Source organism: Rhinatrema bivittatum, chromosome 8 (assembly GCF_901001135.1).
Source record: "Rhinatrema bivittatum chromosome 8, aRhiBiv1.1, whole genome shotgun sequence".
Taxonomy (NCBI): Eukaryota; Metazoa; Chordata; class Amphibia; order Gymnophiona; family Rhinatrematidae; genus Rhinatrema; species Rhinatrema bivittatum.
In genome coordinates, this window is record NC_042622.1 from 238,064,801 (window position 1) to 238,085,095 (window position 20,295).

The window sequence follows — 20,295 nt, forward strand, 5'->3', positions numbered from 1 at the left end:
CTAAATGGTAATTGTGTGCTCAGCTGGCTGGCACCCGAAATCGAGAGTGCACAGATCCTGTCCCGAAGTACGCAAGTAGAAGCGCAATGTTAAGCGCAAAGCCAGCTCGCACCGCGTGTACCGATGGTCTATGGGGGCCAATGGCTATGCACAAAACCGTGCACAAGATGGCACCGCCATGGCCTGCCCACTGAGCCTTAAGCGCAGCCTACCCCATCGCGGGGGGGCCACTCAGCCCACTCGGAAGCCCCTTTCACTTGCCCCAAGGGATCGGGAACGTCATTGATACGGAGCGCCGAGCAAGGCGACCGGAGGAAAGACTTACCAATGCCCTTCCATGTCTTTGAATGGGGAGGAATCCTCTTCTCTCTTTACTTATCTGGGCTCAGCGCTTACCGGCTGAGTAGAGAGACAGTCTCCTGCTGCAGGGGGAGAGGGCTTTGGCTGCCAGCGCCGCACTCTGCTTCCTGCACCTGCTTCCTTTCAGCTGCTTCAGCTGCAAACTCCACGCTGGGTTCTGGCTACTGGACCAAGGCCCACCTCTGAGGGATCTCTGAAATCGCCTCAGGAACTCTCAGCTGGGGGAGGGTCCTTGAGGGGTCAGATCTTTTTCCAATTTAAAGGTAAGTTTTCCTCTTCTAACTAGTACTGCAATCCCGCTGTACCACCAGTGCTGATGTAGGGAAAGCATGCCCACATCTGCTAGGAGACAGAGAAATACTGGAGGGCTGAGGTCACTTCAGGGGTATATCTAAGGTGACGTCAGCTTTGAAACCTGACTCTATCTCCATCTGCTAGCAGGGGAGCACATAACCCATTGGTCCTGAGTCCATCTGGCTACATACTATGAAACACACTTTTCTGAAAATCGATTGTTTACCTTGCTTCCAATCTTATTTGTGTTCATTTTGTGTCAAATTAAGTATGATTGCGTTGCGTCACAAACTTGCAGAGTTTTTTAATTGCATATAAAAATGTAAAAACTGAAAGACTCTCACAAAGACTGATGGTACATGATTATAACAGTGCACAATGCCTTCTAGTGGAACTTTGGACGTTTGAAAGCACACTATATGATACTGCAACTTACATTTTTATTTCATCATGATCCTCTCATTTTTGGGTTTTGTGACTTACATGATCCATCTGCGCATTATTGCTCCACTCGCCAATTGCTGCATGATCCGGTGAGTTCTGTCACATTGTCCTTTTTCTGTTTCACAGCCAGAGGAAGCAGGCACGGGAGCTCCTTGCTGCCCTTCAGAAGGTAGTGGTTCCAATTTACTGCACCAGCTTTTTAGCTGTAGAAGAGGACAAACAGCAAAAAATTGCAAGGGTAAGCATGAGTATAATTAAAGATTTTTATTGAAAATTTTATATACAGTCAATAGTAGATATTTCTAGTATCTGTTATTTGATAACATTATTCAAGGCTTGCAGCTTTGCCATATCTGGGCTCAGTTCTCATGAGATTTTAGAAGCTAAGAAGGGATAGAAGTGGCTGATGCTTGGATAGAAGGAACACAGGAAACCGGAGGAGCTGCTTGGTCAGTACCAAATGAATGGTGAAGCTGGGGTGCTGTCTGGGAGGATATCTTAAAACTGGCTTGTAATGTCTAGAAGGAAACCAATGAAGACTCAGGAAAGTGCTGTATTAGCCATGTGTTAGCTGTCAGTCCTGACAGTGTTATCTTAGCATCCTGTCAAAATATTTCTGAAACCTCCAGCAAGTAAGCTTCTGCTGATTGATACTAAATCGATGCTAATCCATGCGCCACAGACACTATTTTGAAAATCTGTTTTATCTATTGTATACCTCCCAGAGCTTGAGTTAGATGGAGCAGTATAAAATGTAAGCTATTAATAAATATAAATGAAATTCCACTTCATCTTGCTACACCAGTCCAGTTTAGTCCCAGCAGGTGAGTTATGTCCTTCTATGAGCAGATGAAAGCAGAGCACATTGATTTCCTCCATGGCATCATTGCCACTATGTATAGGTGGTGCAGTACTAAGAGAAACCTTGTATACTCTGCCTCCAACAGATGGTAGGACTCGCTGGTGGTGCAGCAGGATTTCTTAGAAGGCACTGAAGCTGCAAAGTGCCAGGCCCCTGGTTCTTCCAGGAGAGCAAGCCTGTTTAGTAAGGATTCCCAGTCCCAGAGGGAGCTTGGTAGAGCCGGGGGGGGGGGGGGGGGAGAGAAGGGGATGTCTCTCCTTGTATTTAAAAAAAATAAAATAATAAGTGCAGTTTGAATGCAGTTGCTGTTGATAGAATCCTCCTCTCTGTTTACCCCTCCCACCACTGCCCTCTTCAGTTGGCCTGTTTAGGCAAAAAAAAAAAAATACTGAAGGCATAGACAGACCAGAGATGCATCAGGCTGAGAGGCTAGTGGGATAAAATTCCAGGGTAGAGGCATGGAAAAGTCAGAATGAGGCCTCTACTGCAGTGCATACGACCTATAGAAGAGCAGTGTCTGCTGTGGGACCTCTGCTCTGCATGCCCATGTGCTGGAGAAATTCTGGGGGAATGCTCTAATGTCTCCAGAGGATCAACTGCCATTCCTGCTTTATTGGAAAAGGCTCCTTCGGCAAATCCTCCTTTGGAACATGCGGTACTGAGACCTCAAGCACAGTGGTTTTGGAAGCAGCATCAGCTATTTTGAGTTCAGCACCCATAGGGGCCTCATGTGCTCAGCATCCATGATTAGACTCTGTCCTGGAGTTTGGGGGTCCCTTGATATTGGACCCCCATGGAGAGTCTTCAAAACTGGGTTCTCTTGGAGTAAGCTTGGGTTTTGAGGGATTTTTCTTCAGAGTTTTTCGTTTCCTGCTTCAGTCCTTCTATGCCATACACTGTGGGGGAAATATACATCCTGTTAGGACCATTAGGTCCTTCCCTGAGGTCCCAGTTCCTCAAACTCCATAGGGAGACAGTGAATCCTTCTTCCCCAGACTTGGCAGAGGTTCTGGGGAACCTGAGGATTAAGTGGACTCAGCCATCTGTGTGCCCACAAAAGAAGGGGCGGTGTCAGTGGAGAGAGAGGATGAATGTGATCTGCTTATTTCATAGGTATGAGGTTGTGGCCCTGATTAATCAAATGATATCTTGCCTCAGGATAGCAGATTCCTAAGTTGAGGAAACTCTGGCTTGAGATCCTATTATCAAGGAAGTCTGTAAATCCACAAAAGTTTTCCCTCTCCATTCTGAGGTGGAGGATATGATGCTAGCGGAATGGCAAGCCCTGGAGAGTGATCTCAATGGGGTGAAGAGTCTCCTTAGATCAAGGCTTCCAAAATCTGTCCTGGGGATCCCACAGCAAGTCGGGTTTTCAGAATATCCACAATGAATATGCAAGAGATGCATTTTCCTATCATTGAGACTCAGTATGTGCAAATTTTCTCTCATGCATGAAAACCTGACTGACTGTAGGGTTCCCGGGACAGGTTTGGGAGCTATGCTTTAGACTGTGTCCCCTTCCTTCAGGTGTGCTTCAGTGTTTGTTTCAGGCTCCTTGGGTAGATGCGCTGGTCACAGCGTTAACCAGGTGAACTGCTATCCTGGTGGAGGGTAGTACTTCTCTCCAGGATCCTCAGTATAGGAAGATTGAACTTCCTTTGAAGCACCTGTTCGCTTCTTCACCTCTCATGGTATAAATTTCTGTTTGTGATTGGAAGGCTCTTGTGCTGGATTAACAGCTTCCAGAAAATGAGGATTCAGCAAGTATGGAATTGGCTGCGATCTTCATAGTCGATGCTGTATGATCTTCTCAGGACCTCCCCCAGTTCTGTGGCAGATTCCTGGTTAATTTCAGCTAGGAAAGCTCTTTAAGGGAAGACTTTTTGTTTGGGGAAGGTCTGGAGAGCTAATTAAGAATGAGGGAGATTTGAAACTTCAGTGGCTTCCCTAGGACAAACCTCGAGCATTCTATCATTCTGGCAGAGGTTACTCTCAGGTTCCCTTTTTTTTTTTTTTTTTTTTAAATTTTCCATTGAATTTTTATTGGGATCAAAAGCACATAATACAATAGTATAGATAACATTCTCAACAAAGTATGACATATAAGTTTCATCAAAGCCATACTGAAAAAATTTAGCAACGTCATTTAAACATTCTATTGTGGCATATTCTTATATCCCATCCGATTTAAGGCAGCTCCAATCCCTTCCAGCCCCCATCCTGCCCTGCTGCTAGTCTGGATCTGCAAGTGACCCCACAACTAGCTCTTTTAGAATAGTTTTTAAAAATCTATACTTTCCACAGAATTAGAGAAATGTATACGTTGTGCATCAACTTTACGGGTTATCTTTAGATTTCCACCAGCTAACACATGGCAACCAGACCTGGTCAAACCGTTTAAAATTTTTATTCTTAACAGCTGTGATTTTATACATATAATAAAACATTTCTAACTGCTTTATAACATCTACCAGCTGTGGTGCTCTATGATCACGCAATTGTTTCGCTATAGTGCACCGGGCTGCTGTACAAACATGATGTACTAACATTCTCATAGAGATGTCTCCTTGCAAAATTAAGAGACACTAAATTAAGAGACAAACTTCCAAATACTGCCATCCAAGAAATTAAAATGCAAAAAAGGGATGTAAACCCATGGACATCTTTCACTGAGGTATCTGAAATGGAAGTGGAACAGATGCTAAAAAATGTAAACCCCGCCCCACACAAAATTGACACAATACCTACAATTGAACTGAAGAAATCAGCTAACATAGTCGCCCATACGCTGACTAAAATCATAAACCTATCCCTAGAAGAAGGGACAATGCTGGATATACTGAAAGGAGCAATAATAAAACCAATAATCAAGAAAAAAAACAGTGATCCCCTTATCCTAAACAACTACAGGCCAGTATCAAATCTTCCTTTAATAGCTAAACTAATCGAAAAAACAGTACAGAAACAGCTAGCTGAACACCTGGATAACAATAACATACTGTACCCATCTCAACACGGTTTTCGAAAACACTACAGCACTGAGACTCTTCTCCTCTCTCTAACAGATAACATCCTGAGAGGCTTTGATAGTGGTAAACACTATATTCTACTAATGCTTGACATATCAGCAGCCTTTGACACAGTAAACCATAAAATACTACTAAATAGACTGGAAGAAATCGGATTACACGGCCAAACATTAAAATGGTTCAGTTCATATCTAAAAAACAGGTTTTTCCAAGTTCAGATCAACAACACAGTATCAGAAAAAATTAATCTCAAAACAGGAGTTCCACAGGGATCAGCACTATCTGCGACCCTCTTTAACATCTACATGCTGCCGTTATGCCACCTACTTGCAGGACTAGGAATTATCCACTACATTTATGCCGACGACATCCAACTAATTCTACCCATAGACGACACTTTAGAGGAAACACTAAACCTAGCCAACATGTATCTAAGCATTATAAAACAACTACTGACACAAATGGAACTTGTAATTAATATTGATAAAACAGAATTTCTACACTTAGAACGAAAAAACTCTGAAATCAGTCAAACATCAATAATTCTCAAAGACAACCAGAAAATTGAACTAACTGGGAAAGTACGTAACCTGGGAATAATTATAGACCCCGAAATCAATCTGAAACAATACATATCACTAAAAGTAAAGGAAGGTTATGCAAAACTCATGGTACTCAGAAAACTTAAACCACTACTAACTCAAAATGACTTCCGAACAATACTACAGGCACTAATTTTCTCCAGCACAGACTACTGCAATGCCCTTATGCTTGGACTACCAAATACGACATTAAGACCACTGCAAATACTACAGAACACAGCAGCTAGAATACTAACCGGAAAAAGAAGGCGGGACCATATAACTGAAACCCTAGCAGAGTTACATTGGCTACCAATTGAACACAGAATTAAATACAAAACACTATGTATCGTCCACAAACTAATTTATGATGAGAAATCAGATTGGCTAAACACAGCATTACGGGTACACACGCCACACAGGAATCTCCGATCAGCAAATAAAGCACTCCTAACCATTCCATCAGTTAAAACAGCAAGACTGACCCAAGTGAGAGAGAGAGCCCTATCACTAGCAGGACCCATAATCTGGAACACAATGCCTCCAGAGATCAGACTACAAAATGATCTAAAGACATTCAAGAAAAGTTTAAAAACATGGCTTTTTAAACAAGCATTTTACAAAGAGACGAAAGTTTAGAGAGAAATTATTCAGGAAAAACAGGCACAGACACACAGTAAGTAGAACTTTACAATAGATTAGTCTATGAGCTCTACACCACAACAAACATAACTATAATACTATGTTTGATAAAACTACCCGTGTAAGTACCTTTGGTACAACTGGTCATGAACTACTTCGCGAAATGTCTATGTCTAATGATATATTGTAACCGAACCTTTAACGGCACCTGTTAGAATGTACTATAGTACGCTTTTACCCTCATTAAATATGTGCCTACATGTAAACCGTTGCGATGGTATTTAACTTAGCAATGGTATAGAAAAGTTTTTAAATAAATAAATAAAATAGGGATATTAAGCAATGCATGTTGGGGTAAAAGGTTTATATGAGAGCAAAGAATATCCTGTAGACAAATAGCCACCTCCTCCCAATAAATACTAAAAAATTTACAATCCCACCATAAATGAAAGTAAGAACCTTGGTCTGAGCATCCCTTCCAACATACGTAAGATAAGGATGTATTCATCTTATGCAAACTTTCAGGGGTCATATATCAGTGGTATTGAACCTTGTAGCCATTTTCTATAATGTTTACTGATATCAGGCCCCTACTGGTATTTTGGTATATCTCCAACCACTGTCATGAGAAAGCATCTGCCCTAGATCTAGTTCCCAAGCTGTAATAAAGCTTAGCTGTTAAATCTTTATTCAGTAACATGTAGAGCTTAGATAAAGCTCTTAACTTTATCTGCATTTTTGCATATAGATTCAAAATAGGAAACACCTTGATTTAGATGGGCTCCAATATCAGATTGCTGCACAAAGTGACAATGTTGCAAATAAGAAAATAGAACTGAACCAGGGAGTTTGTATTTAGCTTGTAGCTCAGGGAAACTTAATAGATCTGTGTGATGTAGTGCAGCGCTGCCGGAGGCAGGAATGGATAAGATTCCATAAGGTGGCTAGTAATACTAGAGCCAGCCAGCAGGGGGAGCAGGTGAAGGCGAGAACTACAAATCCCAGGTTCCTAGAACCACCACCTGACCTGTAGGGAGAGCCTGGAGGAGAGCAGGTGGCAGACTTGGACTAATGAGTCACACAGGTGAGCCTAGGGAGCTAGAGGAAGAGGGCGTGCCTAGGTAGCGGCAGTGGCCAGAAAAAGCCAGTGCCAGGAAGCAAAGGGGGGAAGGAAACGGAGGTAGGTTCCAGGGGAGAGGAATCCTCCAGCTGTCTCAGGGGCACAGCCTAGCCTGAAAAGGGAAACAGAGAACCTGTACCCTAAGGGAAGTTAGGGCAGGTGTGTTTGCGGGTGAACTGGAGAGCCGGGGGGCTCAAACAGTACCTTTAATCCAGCACATGTGTTAAGGGGGTTTGCTGGTGAACTGGAGAGCCGGGGGGGCTCAAACAGTACCTTTGCTCCAGCACATGTGTTAAGGGGTTAGATTGCTGGAGAGCGGGGGCAGGGTCAATTGTTCAGCTCCTGAGGGGACGGAGCCAATGTAACAGATTCAGCTACTCTCCTTTATAAAAATGCTTTGAGGAACCTCTCTCTCTCTCTGTGTTATCTTTGGGGGTTGGGGGACTGCTTCAACCCCACGCCATACAAAGAGAACCCAGAAGCCCAGCAAAACCAGGGCCAGCGGAGACCTGAACCCAGGGAGTCCTGTGAGACTGAGGGACTCCAGGGATATCCAGGACTCGCGAGGGGCCTGAGCTGGAGGCAGCGGAGCGGCACCCAGGTCAGCACTGGCGGTGAGCCTTCACATCTGATAAGCTCCAAACATGTTCCATATCTTGATCCCAAAGTGATCCCACGATCTAAATATCGAATCTTGTAAACCTGGCTTGAAATGTGCATTGTGGAATAAGAATGTACTATAATGATAGTCTCTAGTCCCCACCAGGCCGTGCGCCACTTATTCCAGAACTTTAGTGAAAGGAAAAATGATGGTGAAACATCAGGCATTTTACAAGCGTTTTTAGGTTGCCAGAGCACACAAAAAATAGGGATCTTTCCAAGGTTGCCTGCACAAACATCACCCATGGTATAGTCCCTATGTCTGTCTGCAATGGCTCGAAGGTGAGAGGCGGCAAAATACAAGTCCAAATTTGGGATCCCTAGCCGCCCCCCCCCCCCCCCCCGTTTAGCCGTTTTCGGTGCGGTGGACTCTCCGTGTGGCGATCTGCAGTGGCGCCATCTTGGGCGCAGTTTGGTACGGCACCGTGTAGGCCGGCCTTCTGTGGGCCTAATGTGCACGTAAATACGCTCAAAGCTGCGCGCATAACTTCGCATACAACCGACCGCTTAGACATATGCGCGCCGAGGCGAGTCGGTGCGCACCCAATAGACAGTAACTGGCTAAATGCACAAACGACACAGGTTATGGCCCCAGCAGCAAAGAAGCTCAGGCGACGTTCTCTCTGCGCGGCCTGCCATATTAGAGCTGCACAGTCTGACCTGGAATCTTGCCTGTGTCAGCACTGTGAGGAGGCCCAGGGAGGGCTGGATTCTCAGAAGTTTTCCAAGCCTGTCCCAGTCGGAGGACAGGTCAGCCGTGACCTTATCCGGCAGCTCCCCGGACCTGAGCAATTCCGGGACGGCCTCCTCCCCGGGAGAGGGCAGTTCAGTGGCCCCTACTCCGGTTCTCTCTGGGACAAAATATGGGCCCGTCGACCTTCTCTTGGTTGGAATTTTTTCAGGGTCTCCAAGCCTTTGTTCAGGCGCATTTATCCCCTGTCCCTGCCCGGGTTGAACCCCAACTGGGGGGGGCCTCGCTCTCCCGGCCCTGCCTGTGGGCCTCGAGAAATGCTATGCCTAGCCTGACAGGGACCCAGATTCCTCTGATGATGACTGGGATTCATAAGAACATAAGAAATAGCCATGCTGGGTCAGACCAAGGGGCCATCAAGCCCAGCATCCTGTTTCCAACAGAGGCCAAAACCAGGCCACAAGAACCTGGCAATTACCCAAACACTAAGAAGAACCCATGCTACTGATGCAATTAATAGCAGTGGCTATTCCCTTCTCATCGGGATCGGCGGTGAACTGGGCCCGCGCAGCCGGCGCTGAAAGCCCGTCGGGGTAAGGCCTCTTTGTTCCGCCTTCCCCAATCGGGCTCCCACTCCGGCCACCAGCCAGTCTTCGACCCGATCGGACTTACCTCACGGTCCTGAGACCACGCTTCGCTCCGGCCTGCCTCCACCCGCGATCCGGCCTGCCTCACCCGCCGGGCCCCGAGCCCCCACCCCCACCGGACCCGCCGCGCCGAGATCCGCCCCGCTGGGCGCAGGGGTGACGTCATCGCCACGAGACGAGCAGGATTAAAGCCTCCTGCAGTCCCCGGCGTCCTCCTCTTCTCATCGGGATCGGCGGTGAACTGGGCCCGCGCAGCCGGCGCTGAAAGCCCGTCGGGGTAAGGCCTCTTTGTTCCGCCTTCCCCAATCGGGCTCCCACTCCGGCCACCAGCCAGTCTTCGACCCGATCGGACTTACCTCACGGTCCTGAGACCACGCTTCGCTCCGGCCTGCCTCCACCCGCGATCCGGCCTGCCTCACCCGCCGGGCCCCGAGCCCCCACCCCCACCGGACCCGCCGCGCCGAGATCCGCCCCGCTGGGCGCAGGGGTGACGTCATCGCCACGAGACGAGCAGGATTAAAGCCTCCTGCACTCCCTGGCGTCGCGCGCCGAAGGAGCGCGACAAAGGGGCTTGCCCCTTTGTGCGCCCCTTCGTGCCGCACCTTAGTGCCGCGCCTAACCCACCGCCACCAACATCTCGGCATCCCCACACGCAGTGTCCTGAAGCATCTCTATCCTCTGCTTCATGTCTGCGGCTTCTCCTCTCCACCTCCTGCTGCGACACATAGCCTGGGGATGAACTGGACGGAGTGAGAGAGAGAAAGACACACAACCTGAGAGAGAACGCTAGAGTTGCTAACCGGGGGAATCTAAGAAACGCTATCCTGCTAATTTGCTCCCCTCAGCCACAAACAGAAACACATGCAACTGGACCTACATCCTCACAAGCTCCCTTCTGCAACCACTTCTTCCACTACCACTCCACATGGACACTCGCCTGCGGTGAGCAACTTAAAGTGCTGTCTACTCTGTGCCTCTATCCTGTTTAACATTGTGTACCATGTTGTTACATTATGTACCATATTGCTACTAACCGTAATCTGCTGATATTCACACAGCCGAAACTTGCTGACCTACTCTTCTACCAGGCTCCCCCCTTTTTTCCCCCTGTACCTCCCTTGCCACCTGACTTTTAAGGTACCTTAAGGTACCTACCATTCCTCATACGCCTACCACTCCTACCTGACTACCAAGGGCACCAACATGGCTGCTTACCCAATCCCTCGCATCCATTACCCTCACTCTAGACTACCTCCCCCTCCCCTCCTTCCCCGCCACCCAGCCTCCCGCCGAAAATCCCTTATCCCCATCCTCACCTCACCCCTGACTCAGCTCCTTGGTCTCACCACCGTCTCCATCATACTCATGAATGCCCAATCCATATCTAAAAAGACACTAATCCTCAATGACATGCTTACAGACTGCACCCCAGACATCTGTGCAGTTACAGAAACATGGCTCAAAGAATCAGATACCGTCCTCATAAACCAACTCCCATCCTCCCTCTATGACATCTTCCCCATCCACCGACCTAAAAAAAGAGGTGGAGGAATTCTCCTAGCAGCCAAGAAACATCTTAACCTTAAACTCATCAGTATAGCAGCCCCACCCAAACTTGAAATCGGCCTCTTTAAAGCAGATACCCTCCAATTATGTCTAGTTTATGCCCCCCCTACCATCCTCGAGTCCAATCCCTCCCCCCTAATTGAATTTTTTATAGAATGGATAAATACTGATACACCTTCCATCATCCTTGGAGATTTTAATCTCCACGCTAACTCACACCCTCCTACTGCATCCTGCGAAAATTTCATTCAATCCCTCCTTGCCTTAGGCTTCCGACAAATTATAGCATCGCCAACTCATAAAGCTGGTCACACGTTGGACCTAATGTTTATTAACTCCAATTTCCAAACCGCCAACCCACCCACCTGCACCCCAGTGCCCTGGTCTGACCACTACCTCATTGAAAGCCGTCTCACTTTGAAGAAACCCCTCCCAACTAACCATTCTGCTCAAACCACCATCATTTCCAGAAAAACCTGCCCTAGCGACGAACTAACTGATGCACTAGCCTCATCCCTACCAAGGCTTATCTGCTCAGACCCAGACACAGCCCTAGCATCCTGGCATAGCCTCACAGAAGACATTGCCAACAAATTATGCCCAATCACCGAACGTATCATAAACACCGCAGCAAAACCCTATAAGCCATGGTACACCCAGGAACTAAAAACCCTAAAAGCCAATCTCAGACAAAAAGAAAGAAAATGGCGTAAGGACCCAACCCCGCAACATTCCTCCATCTACAAAACAGCCTTACACACATATAGGCAGTCTACTCTCAAACACAAGCGAGACTTTTATGGTAAAAAAATTCATGACTATAATTTCAACCCCAAAGTTCTTTTCTCCTACGTCGCCAGCCTCACCACCCCTGTCCTCCCCACTATCCCAGATTCCGAGGCCGTGGCCAAATGTGAAGAACTGGCCAATTATTTCAAAAACAAAATCTCCAACCTTCTCTCCAGATTTTCCCCCACCAACCCGTCCCCCCCTACTAACCCACCCTTGATCCCCTCCCTGTCCCAACCTTCAATGGCCACAATGGATCTTACCTCCTCTAAAGAAATTACAGGCCTCCTCCGAAAACTTAAACCTGCCTCTCATCCCAACGACACCATTCCCACCAAAGCGCTAATAGCCATTCCCAACAGCATATCCAGCACCATAGCTGAGATTATCAACTGCTCCATCACCCACGGGATAGTCCCAGATTCCCTCAAACACGCTGTTGTCAAACCCCTCCTCAAGAAACCCTCTCTAGACCCCAAAGATCCTTCCAACTTCCGCCCCATTTCCAATCTCCCTTTTATCTCCAAACTTATGGAAAAGGTGGTAAATTCACAACTCATGGACTACCTAGAAAACCATGATATTCTCCATGTCTCCCAATTTGGATTCAGGAAGCACTTCAACACCGAATCCTTACTGCTCTCCCTCACTGACTATCTCCTCAGAGGTCTGGGACAAGGCCACAGTTACCTCCTCGCCCTTCTTGACATCTCAGCGGCCTTTGACACCATCAGCCACCACCACCTCCTGACACGGCTAGAAAGCATCGGCATCTCAGGAATAGCTCTTGCTTGGTTCAAATCCTATCTCTCTAACAGAAAGTTCTCTGTGAAAATTGGAAACAACCTATCTGCCTCATACCCCCTACAACAAGGAGTCCCGCAAGGCTCATCACTCTCATCTACCCTATTCAACATTTACCTCACTCCCCTCTGCCACCTCCTCACTGACCTTAAACTCAAATTCTACCTTTATGCTGATGATGTACAGATCATCATTCCCATTCACAACTCCATATCTGACGCCCTCGAGCACTGGGAAAAGTGCCTTGCTGCCATCAACGCCCTCCTCACCAACCTTCAGCTTGCTCTCAACACCAACAAAACGGAACTCCTTCACATCTCCTCGCACCCCCCTGACCTCCTACCTAACGACCCTAAACTTAACCTCCTCACAGCTCAACCCTCCGTTAGAGACCTCGGAGTCCTTCTTGATCCCAACCTAAGTATGAAACCTCACATCAACTCCATCCTCAAAACTGGCTTCTTCAAGCTAAATGTACTAAAGAAACTCAGACCCCTGCTCTACGCCCATGACCTCCGCACAGTGATCCAAGCTACCCTCACCTCCAAACTAGATTACTGTAATGCCCTCCTCTTAGGGCTCCCATTGTCTTCTATCAAACCCCTTCAACTTCTGCAAAATGCTACTGCAAGACTCATTACAAACACACGCAAACATGACCATATTACCCCCATCCTCAAGGATTTACATTGGCTCCCCATAATGTCCCGTATACACTACAAAACTCTGACCATAATTCACAAGTCCATTTACACCCACAACTCCAACTGGCTCGACCTCCCTTTCACTGCCCCCCTGTCCACCCGAGCCACCAGATCTACCAACAAAGGCACCCTACACGTTCAATCCTTGAAACAGGCACATCTCTCCTCCACCCGAGACCGTGCCATCTCTATTGCCGGGCCCGTTCTCTGGAATACACTACCTGTCCACATGCGACTTGAACCCTGTGCATTTAAATTCAAAAAGAAATTAAAAACTCTCCTGTTCAACCATGCTTACACAGAATAACTCCTTCCACTCCCCCTCGCAGTCCCCTTTCAGGTAACCTCCTTATTAAGGAGACTTTCAGTGTAAATTGTTTTGGTTATTACCTTCTTGTTCTCCTATCCTTCCTACTGCCTTTCTGTTCTTCCCCCGCCCAGTTACATTCCCCTGTTGCAATGTATTTTCCAATCTTTCAGTTACTATGTGAACCGGTATGATGTCCCCACAAATACCGGTATATAAAAGTTTCTAAATAAATAAATAAATAAGTATAATTGATTAATAGCCATTAATGGACATCTCCTCCAAGAACTTATCCAAACCTTTGAACCCAGCTACACTAACTGCACTAACCACCTCTTCTGGCAACAAATTCCAGAGCTTTATTGTGCGTTGAGTGAAAAAGAATTTTCTCCGATTAGTCTTAAATGTGTTACTTGCTAAATTCAGTCCTTCTATTATTCGAAAGTGTAAATAACCGAGTCACATCTACTCGTTCAAGATCTCTCATGATCTTAAAGACCTCTATCATATCCCCCCTCAGCCGTCTCTTCTCCAAGGTGAACTGCCCTAACCTCTTCGGCCTTTCCTCATAGGGGAGCTGTTCCATCCCCTTTATCATTTTGGTTGCCCTTCTCTGTACCTTCTCCATCGCAACTATATCTTTTTTGAGATGCGGCGACCAGAATTGTACAGTATTCAAGGTGTGGTCTCACCATGGAGCGATACAGAGGCATTATGACATTTTCTGTTCTATTAACCATTCCCTTCCTGATAATTCCTAACATTCTATTTGCTTTTTTGACTGCTGCAGCACACTGAGCCGACGATTTTAAAGTATTATCCGCTATGATGCCTAGATCTTTTTCCTGGGTGGTAGCTCCTAATATGGAACCTAATATCGTGTAACTACAGCAAGGGTTATTTTTCCCTATATGCAACACCTTGCACTTGTCCACATTAAATTTCATCTGCCATTTGGATGCCCAATCTTCCAGTCTTGCAAGGTCCTCCTGTAATGTATCACAGTCTGCTTGTGATTTAACTACTCTGAATAATTTTGTATCATCCGCAAATTTGATAACCTCACTCGTCGTATTCCTTTCCAGATCATTTATATATATATTGAAAAGCACCGGTCCAAGTACAGATCCCTGAGGCACTCCATTGTTTACCCTTTTCCACTGAGAAAATTGATCATTTAATCCTACTCTCTGTTTCCTGTCTTTTAACCAGTTTGTAATCCACGAAAGGACATCGCCTCCTATCTGTTACAGTTTTGGCTGCAGTGCAACCGCCTCACCACCAGGGGTCCCTCTAGTGCTGGCTCTCCTGACAGGCCCAGGCCATCTCCCCTGTCCACTCTATGTTCTGGGTTGGCCCTTATAACCCTGCCTGACAGTTCCCTCGGTGCTTCGGCATCGAGCTCACCTGGGCTCCCTGCTCTAGCCTTGCCCTGTGCGGCCTTCGGGCCTTTCCTTGCCTTGCGCGGCCTTCGGGCCTTCTTCCTCGCTTTTCTTACCTGGCCTACGGGCCTTCTGACCTGCCTGCTCTGCTTACGGTGTGTGGCCTACGGGCCTTCTGTGTATGTGTGGCCTACGGGCCTTCTGACCTGCCTGCTCTGCTTACGGTGTGTGGCCTACGGGCCTTCTGTGTGTGTGTGTGTGTGGCCTACGGGCCTTCTGACCTGCCTTGCCCTGACTACGGTGTGTGGCCTACGGGCCTTCCATGTGTATGTGTGGCCTACGGGCCTTCTGACCTGCCTGCTCTGCTTTCGGTGTGTAGCCTACGGGCCTTCTGTGTGTGTGTGTGTGGCCTACGGGCCTTCTGACCTGCCCTGCCCTGCTTACGGTGTGTGGCCTACGGGCCTTCTGACCTGCCTGCTCTGCTTTCGGGGTGTGGCCTACGGGCCTTCTGTGTGTGTGTGTGTGTGGCCTACGGGCCTTCTGACCTGCCCTGCCCTGCTTACGGTGTGTGGCCTACGGGCCTTCTGTGTGTGTGTGGCCTACGGGCCTTCTGACCTGCCTTGCCCAGACCCAGCCTGAACCCAGACACTGCTACTTGCCGCCTGCCCTGACCCAGCCTAGACCCAGACACTGCTACTTGCCGCCTGCCCTGACCCAGCCTGAACCCAGACACTGCTACTTGCCGCCTGCCCTGACCCAGCCTGAACCCAGACACTGCTACTTGCCGCCTGCCCTGACCCAGCCTGAACCGAGACACTGCTACTTGCTGCCTGCCCTGACCCAGCCTGGAACCAGACACTGTTTCTAGCCATTCCTGTCTCTCTCCACCTGGAGCCACCCTGCTGGGTGGTGTTCACGACTCCTGACCGGAGCCCAAGCGTAACAGTATGCCGAAGCCACCAAATTTCCAGGTGAAGAGATAGGTCTTGGTACTACCGGTGAGCCAATTTTTTCTTTTTCCTTCTACTCACATTATGCCTCAGCCTCCAAGTTTTTATGTCTGTGCTTGTTGCCAGACTTTGAATTATCCCAGTTACAAGAACTGTCTTGCCTGTCAACTCTCAGACCAAGAACACTGGGTATGCAGTGGTTGTCATAAGAGGAACGTCTCAGTCTATCAGGAATGTTTAAATTGTTTAAATCCTAAACCAGGGTGGTGGAAATGCTCCTGTCTTCCGTGTCTGTTACCACCAGGCAAACCCTACCCCCGTTGTTCTGCTTTAGGATCAGCTGTTCCATTAGAAAAAACAATCAGCTCTCCTAACCGGTATTCTGCTTCTGGCTCCACTAAAACAGACATTTTAGCTGGCAGTTTGTGGATAGAAAAACCCAGGACTTACCTGGCCAAGAAGGCTTCTGTGACACCAGTGCTAGAGCCTCAGGAACAGGTTTCTCTCAAAAGGAGAGAGTTGATTAACTCTAGCAGGGCTCTGCTTCCCACAGCTGCTGTTGAGACACTAACGAGCACATTCCCTAGACGTCCTAGAACTGCTTGTGCCTTCTCTAAACTGCTCCTCCAGAAACAAAATAAGGAGCCTCAGAGTTTGGCTCGCGGTATCAAGCCCACAGCAGTGCAACCTGTGTCTTCTTTGTGCACTGCTTCTAACCTTGCTGCTCTGCCATCTGAGCTTGTTTCATCACCCCAAGAGGGGGCCAAGCCTGCTGCGTCGCCCCAAGAGGGGGCCGAGCCTGCTGCATCGCCCCAAGAGGGGGCCGAGCCTGCTGCATCGCCCCAAGAGGGGGCCGAGCCTGCTGCATCGCCCCAAGAGGGGCCGAGCCTGCTGCATCGCCCCAAGAGGGATCCAAGCCTGCTGCATCGCCCCAAGAGGGGTCCAAGCCTGCTGCATCGCCCCAAGAGGGGTCCAAGCCTGCTGCATCGCCCCAAGAGGGGGCCAAGCCTGCTACATCGCCCCAAGAGGGGGCCAAGCCTGCTGCATCGCCCCGAGGAGGATCCAAGCCTGCTGCATCGCCCCAAGAGGGGGCCGAGCCTGCTGCATCGCCCCAAGAGGGGGCCGAGCCTGCTGCATCGCCCCGAGAGGGGGCCGAGCCTGCTGCATCGCCCCGAGAGGGATCCAAGCCTGCTGCATCGCCCCGAGAGGGGTCCAAGCCTGCTGCATCGCCCCGAGAGGGGTCCGAACCTGCTACAACGCCCGGAGAGGTGTTCGAGCCTGCTTCATCGCCCCGAGAGGGGTCCGAACCTGCTACAACGCCCGGAGAGGTGTTCGAGCCTGCTTCATCGCCCCGAGAGGGGTCCGAACCTGCTACAACGCCCGGAGAGGTGTTCGAGCCTGCTTCATCACCCCGAGAGGGGTCCGAACCTGCTACAACGCCCGGAGAGGTGTTCGAGCCTGCTTCATCGCCCCGAGAGGGGTCCGAGCCTGCTTCATCGCCCCGAGAGGGGTCCGAGCCTGCTACAACGCCCGGAGAGGTGTTCTAGCCTGCTGTTTCATCCCGAGAGGGGCCCGAGCCTGCTGCACTACCCCGAGACGAGCCTGCTAAACCGGTCCTGCTGCCACCCCCGGAGGGGCTCAAATCGGTACCACTAACAGACTTTCTGACTCAGCCATCTGAGCCTGTTGAATTGCTCCAGCTGTTGCTGTCCTCGGAGGGGTCTGATTTCATTTTTGAGTACCCCCTGCTAAGATGGGACCCAGGAGGAGGGGGAGGCCTTGCGGAGGGGGTACTGTTACAGTTTTGGCTGCAGTGCAACCGCCTCACCACCAGGGGTCCCCCTAGTGCTGGCTCTCCTGACAGGCCCAGGCCATCTCCCCTGTCCACTCTATGTTCTGGGTTGGCCCTTATAACCCTGCCTGACAGTTCCCTCGGTGCTTCGGCATCGAGCTCACCTGGGCTCCCTGCTCTAGCCTTGCCCTGCGCGGCCTTCGGGCCTTCTTCCTCGCTTTTCTTACCTGGCCTACGGGCCTTCTGACCTGCCTGCTCTGCTTACGGTGTGTAGCCTACGGGCCTTCTGTGTGTGTGTGTGTGGCCTACGGGCCTTCTGACCTGCCCTGCCCTGCTTACGGTGTGTGGCCTACGGGCCTTCCGTGTGTATGTGTGGCCTACGGGCCTTCTGACCTGCCTGCTCTGCTTACGGTGTGTGGCCTACGGGCCTTCTGTGTGTGTGTGTGTGGCCTACGGGCCTTCTGACCTGCCTTGCCCTGACTACGGTGTGTGGCCTACGGGCCTTCCGTGTGTAGTGTGGCCTACGGGCCTTCTGACCTGCCTGCTCTGCTTTCGGTGTGTAGCCTACGGGCCTTCTGTGTGTGTGTGTGTAGCCTACGGGCCTTCTGACCTGCTCTGCCCTGCTTACGGTGTGTGGCCTACGGGCCTTCTGTGTGTGTGTGGCCTACGGGCCTTCTCTGCCTTGCCTTGCTTTACTGTGTGTGGCCTACGGGCCTTCTGTGTGTGTGTGGCCTACGGGCCTTCTGACCTGCCTTGCCCTGACCCAGCCTGAACCCAGACACTGCTACTTGCCGCCTGCCCTGACCCAGCCACTGCTACTTGCCGCCTGCCCTGACCCAGCCACTGCTACTTGCCGCCTGCCCTGACCCAGCCTGAACCCAGACACTGCTACTTGCCGCCTGCCCTGACCCAGCCTGAACCGAGACACTGCTACTTGCTGCCTGCCCTGACCCAGCCTGGAACCAGACACTGTTTCTAGCCATTCCTGTCTCTCTCCACCTGGAGCCACCCTGCTGGGTGGTGTTCACGACTCCTGACCGGAGCCCAAGCGTAACACTATCCCATGACTTTTTAGTTTTCGTAGAAGCTTCTCATGAGGGACTTTGTCAAACGCCTTCTGAAAATCCAAATACACTACATCTACCAGTTCACCTTTATCCACATGTTTATTAACCCCTTCAAAAAAATGAAGCAGATTTGTTAGGCAAGACTTCCCTTGGGTAAATCCATGTTGACTGTGTCCCATTAAATCATGTCTTTCTATATGCTCTAAGATTTTGATCTTGAGAATAGTTTCCACTATTTTTCCCGGGACTGAAGTCAGGCTCACTGGTCTGTAGTTACTCGGATCGCCCCTGGAGCCTTTTTTAAATATTGGGGTTACATTGGCCACCCTCCAGTCTTCAGGTACAATGATGATTTTAATGATAGGTTACAAATTTTAACTAATAGATCAGAAATTTCATTTTTGAGTTCCTTCAGAACCCTAGGATGCATACCATCCGGTCCAGGTGATTTGCTACTCTTTAGTTTGTCAATCTGGCCTACTACATTTTCCAGGTTCACAGTGATTTCGTTCAGTTCGTCTGAGTCATCACCCCTGAAAACCATCTCTGGAACTGGTATCTCCCCAACATCCTCATTAGTAAACACGGAGGCAAAGAATTCATTTAGTCCTTCTGCAATGGCCTTATCTTCCCTAAGAGCCCCTTTAACCCCTCTGTCATCTAATGGTCCAACCGACTCCCTCACAGGTTTCTTGCTTTGGATATATTTAAAAAAGTTTTTATTATGAGTGTTTGCCTCTATAGCCAACTTCATTTCAAATTCTCGCTTCGCCTGTCTTATCAATGTTTTACACTTACCTTGACAATGCTTATGTTTTATCCTATTTTCTTCAGATGGATCCTTCTTCAAATTTTTGAAGGATGTTTTTTTGACTAAAATAGCCTCTTTCACCTCACCTTTTAACCATGACGGTAATCGTTTTGCCTTCCTTCCACCATCTTAATGCACAGAATACATATGGACTGCGCCTCTAGGATTGTATTTTTAAACAATGTCCAAGCCTGTTGAACACTTTTAACCTTTGCAGCTGCACCTTTCAGTTTTTTTCTAACTATTTTCCTCATTTTATCAAAGTTTCCTTTTTTAAAATTTAGTGTTAGAGCTGCAGATTTACTTATTGTCCCCTTTCCAGTTATTAGTTTAAATTTGATCATGTTATGATCACTGTTGCCAAGTGGCCCCACCACCGTTACTTCTTTCACCAAATCTTGCGTTCCACTAAGAATTAAATCTAAAATGGCTCCCTCTCTTGTTGGTTCCTGAACCAATTGCTCCATGAAGCAATCATTTATTACATCCAGGAACTTTATGTCTCTAGCAAGTCCTGATGTTACATTTACCCAGTCAATATTGGGGTAATTCAAATCTCCCATTATTATTGCACTGCCAAATTGGTTTGCTTCGCTGATTTTTCTTAGCATTTCATCATCTGTCTGACCATTTTGTCCAGGTGGACGGTAGCATACTCCTATCACTATTCTCTTACCCAACACACATGGGATTTCTACCCATATAGATTCTACTGAGCATTTACTCTCTTGTATGATCTTTATCCTGTTGGACTCTATGCCCTCCCGGACATAAATTGCCACACCCCCACCAA

The 20,295-nt window shown here is 48.6% G+C and overlaps 1 protein-coding gene across 1 annotated transcript in view; it reads left to right on the forward strand.

Moving 5' to 3' along the window:
- CHERP (calcium homeostasis endoplasmic reticulum protein) overlaps window positions 1-20,295 on the forward strand; it is a 230,184-nt gene that overhangs the window by 32,104 nt on the left and 177,785 nt on the right. Inside the window, 1 exon segment of the mRNA XM_029614207.1 lies at window positions 1,225-1,336. Coding sequence (XP_029470067.1) covers window positions 1,225-1,336 — 112 coding nt within the window.